Below are 4,139 nucleotides of genomic sequence, written 5' to 3'. Positions count from 1 at the left end.
ACCAAAAATAGTGCCGACATATATATATATATATAATTTGTAATAAATATTTTTAATTTCCAAATTTTAAATTGAATGAAGTCTTCCTACTCTGATAAGATAAATAAGCATAACATGTTGACTTAAGTGTACTTTTAAGCATCACATCTATGATATAATTCATAGGGGCTTGCCCCCACGAAAAAACTTGATCTCTCAAAATCAAGTCAGCCTTGTCTAATTCTTCATAACATTTAAGAGGCACCTCTAAAGTTTATTTTCAATGAACATTCTATCTACTCTTACAATATGTGTACTTTATAATGATTTTTACACTATGTTTATTTTTCATTATTTGGGGTGGTAATTTCATTTTTTAGAGAAAATATTTTCAAACACTTACAATTTTTTTATAATTAATTGTGTACTAATTTATGATTTAATCATTTTTAAAAGATCAATGAAAGGATACACTTGAGTCCAATAGAGCGTTTACTCCTTTATTGCTTAGCAAATTATGGAAGTTATTATAGATGACATATTATTATTTCAAATGTTCAAAATTTAATTGTTCTTTAGAGTTTTGTGTACCATTATTGTCACTAAATGTTTTAAGTTTAGTTCCACATCAAAATAGTTAACAAAATATGTTGATATGAAGATACCAAATAATTAACATCAAGCAAATTAAGCTTTTGGGTTGAATACTAATCTCATCACATGTGTATATGATGCAACCTTGACCCCACTATTCTCAAAAATCTAATTATTCAAATTGGCATTTGTAACTTCTACTTTATTTGCTTATATATCCTTGGTAACTCATTGCCTACAAGCTCTTTATAATTAATTGAAAACTCAAAAGATAGATATGGTTAGGCAGTGCCCATCATTTTATTACATACATTGTTGATCCATTGTCTCCTTCATTACCATACCAAACATTAATTGAAATTAATATAACATGTTAAGAATAATAAATACTACATTTAAGTAGCTTATCTCCCTCACCACCTCCCTCCTAAAATCAAAGTTTGATTTACTTGAAATTATTTGCCTCATGATCTCATTTATTGAGAGTGAGCATTGAGCTTAGACTCATCATATAGCTCAACTTTTCTTCCATTCAATTTTTGTGTTGGCCTCGCATTGTTCTTGAACTCAGTCGCAAGGGAAGACTTAATCAAGGCAACTTGCTCTTTGGAGACTTTCCTCACCTGAAAAAATCATAGATGTATGCATAACTATTCCATTTTAGTTTAATATCAATGCATCTTAAATAAAAAAATACCACAAAACTCTTATGTAATTACATATATAACCTCTAAACATTCATATTTACATTAAAAAGCTCAAATCTTTAACATCACATCAAAAATATCATTATTAATAACTTCTTAAACGTGAAATGTATCTCTTCATGCATAAGTTTATAACATCAAACTGTTATAAACATAAATATCAAACTTTAGGTGTTGAATGTATAAATGCATAAGAATTGTGTGCTATATACACAAATTTTTCGTATAAAAATCCTAATAAACATAAATACATAAGAGGATTAATTACTATAATTTCGATTAAATTAAATTAATATGAACATGCATCATGATTACCTTGCCAAGAATATACCAAGTGACATTCTCGCTACAAGGAGGAGTTGTGAGTGAGCCAACATATTTGAAGTATCTTCGACTATGGCGTTTTAAGGATTTTGTTCGGACTCGACCAACTGACACTTGGGTCTCTTCATCCGCGGAGCAGCGTTCCTCAGCTAGTTGAGCCACTGCTTCCTTCAACTATACTCATTAACATGTTAAGTAAATTACAGTTCTCAAATGAGACTCGTGCGCCCACACTCGCTCGCAGACACGCACACTCTCTCTTGTTGGAAAAAAATAAAAGAAAACATTTTATGAGAAATGTTTCATATCACATTAAAAATACCACTATTTTAACATTTAGAAAGTGAAATACACCTTTTCATACATAGGGAAAGTGGCATGTATTTAAAAATTAAGGCCTAGGGGTTAGATATGTAAATACAAAAGAATTGAGTGTATGTATGTAAATCTTCCTAAGTTCATCTAAGAAAGTTGATCAATAGCATATTGAGTATGCAAATGGAGGCTGCTATATATTAGCTTCAGATAACCCAGTAACACATTAAAATATAGGGAAATTTACATACAGACCACACAATTTTTTCGCATTCATATCTAACACTTAAAATTTGATATTTACACTTATATCACTTTGGTGTCATAATCTTATGTAGGGCTGTCAAAAACGCTCGTTGTTCGCGAACAGTTTGTGTTCGGTTCGTCAATGAGTTCGTGCTTGATTCGTTCGATAAGTAAACGAGACGAACGTGAACAAATTTTTTTCGTTCGGTTAGTTAAACGAACCAAACACAAACAGTCGATAAGTTTATTTTATTTGCACTATAAAATAAACTAAGATTCATCATTTGCAAATTTGATTGTTTTATAAATTTGATGAAATTTTCAATTATTTTTTATTTTTATTACTTAATTTTGGGGAGCAATTACATATAGGCCACCTGAAACATTGCTATTTACAAATCAACCACCCTCTTTCATCCATTCTTGGAATTCTCACTCAAAAATCAAAATTCATGCTAAAACCCCGACCCGTATTTTCCATTTTTATCAAATTCTCATTAATTAGACCTCGGCAGATTGCATAATTTGTAAATAGCAATATTTTGGGTGGTCTGTATGTAATTATCTCTTAATTTTTTTATTATTGTCAATTTCTGATGTAATTATTATCTGGTTTTGTTATATGAAAACTGAGGGCATATGTATGTCTAATTACCTGGTATAGAAAAGGGTCTGGGTTGCCAAAATCGTATAAAACTGCAATAATTGCAACATTGCCCTCTTCACTCTCATGCCCCATTTGAAGCTCCAATGGATACCTATCAAAACAATTCAAATTAATGTAAATTAGCAATTGCTTCCTAGTTAAGCATTTATTAAGGTCCCGTTTGAGGCAGCTTATTTGGTGCGATGGCGTTTTGAAAGTGCACCCGCAGCTTATTTGGTGCGATGGCGTTTTGAAAGTGCAGCCGGCCTGTTTGGGTAAACTGTGTTTTGGCAGCTTATGTGTTAGTGTTTTCACACCGTACCTATCTAGGTGCGGTGGCAGCTTTCAGGCTGCGGTCTGACTTTTCCAAAAAATAAAAAAAATTTAATTGTCATCGCACTTAGTTTATCAGCAGATTATTTTTAATTATCATCACAATTTTATTGCATCCAATACCTCAAATTTGATATTTAAAGTTATAATACCTTGATCTCATTAACTTATGATATTAATTTTTTGATTTGATGCTAAACATTTTTACCGAGGCCCTGTTTGGGACATCTTAATTAATATTTTAATATGAAACACTCTTAGGACCGTTATATGTAAACTGTGTTTTAGCAGCTTATTCAAAAAAGTGCATTTTCAAACCGTTGAAATCAGTGTTTTCACGCAGTTCCTGGTTAGGTGCAGTGACAGCTTTCTAGTTGTGGTATTAATTTTCAAAAAGGAAAATTATAATAGTCACCGGAGTTTTTTTTAACAATAAATTATTTTTCAGCAGCTTATTAATAAGTTGTGCCCCAAACAAACCCTAAATTTGGGAGATGTATATACTAATTATACAATCATTAAGAAAATAATACATACTGTTGATTATCAATAGTGTGCTCTGAAGGGGTATGCCAATGCACTTCCTTTAAAGTATAGTTCTTCCCATCTTGTGTCATGAAACCGCCACCTTTCTCAAATTTCAACTGCAGCAAAAATAAGAAGAAATTATTACGTGCGGCGACCGCACGTCTGGATGACGATCTATCGTGTTATCCACGAAGATATGGTTACATCTCGACTGTCATCCAGATGCACAATCAGTCAACCACACGCAACAATTTTCCCAAAATAAAAAATAAATATGTTTTTTTTTTTGTTATTTCTTCGAAACATTTACATACATACCACACGATTTTATTGTATTCAGATGTCAAGATATCGAACACTTAGACATTCAAATATATCATCACCATTATCTCTTTAGAAGTGAAGCACGAATTAGGTGTTATGAGTATAAATATCAAACTTTTGGTGTTAGATATGTAAATACATAA

At 31.4% G+C, this 4,139-nt stretch overlaps 1 protein-coding gene across 1 annotated transcript; it reads right to left on the bottom strand.

Moving 5' to 3' along the window:
* Positions 1 to 998: 998 nt before the first annotated feature.
* On the bottom strand, positions 999 to 3,783 carry LOC110037229 (alpha carbonic anhydrase 1, chloroplastic). The gene is made up of 4 exons (XM_020741822.1): positions 3,682 to 3,783; positions 2,821 to 2,923; positions 1,596 to 1,778; positions 999 to 1,196 (listed from the first exon to the last, which is right to left on the bottom strand). The coding sequence occupies exons 1-4, from the start codon at positions 3,759 to 3,761 to the stop codon at positions 1,050 to 1,052; spliced, it is 513 nt and encodes a 170-aa protein (XP_020597481.1). The 5' UTR covers positions 3,762 to 3,783; the 3' UTR covers positions 999 to 1,049.
* Between the last annotated feature and the right edge of the window lie 356 nt (positions 3,784 to 4,139).

The sequence above is a fragment of the Phalaenopsis equestris genome, unplaced genomic scaffold, assembly GCF_001263595.1.
Source record: "Phalaenopsis equestris unplaced genomic scaffold, ASM126359v1 Scaffold217257, whole genome shotgun sequence".
Taxonomy (NCBI): Eukaryota; Viridiplantae; Streptophyta; class Magnoliopsida; order Asparagales; family Orchidaceae; genus Phalaenopsis; species Phalaenopsis equestris.
Note: the sequence above shows the minus strand (reverse complement) of the source record. Positions and strands in the feature narration are given on the sequence as shown.

Excerpts from the sequence above, each read along its gene's own strand:
- LOC110037229 (XM_020741822.1), bottom strand. The coding sequence starts at position 3,761 with ATGACACAAGATGGGAAGAACTATACTTTAAAGGAAGTGCATTGGCAT. Across the intron at positions 2,924-3,681 it reads CACACTATTGATAATCAACA|GTATCCATTGGAGCTTCAAA; the intron begins GTATGTATTATT and ends TTGTTTTGATAG. Across the intron at positions 1,779-2,820 it reads CAGACCCTTTTCTATACCAG|TTGAAGGAAGCAGTGGCTCA; the intron begins GTAATTAGACAT and ends TAATGAGTATAG.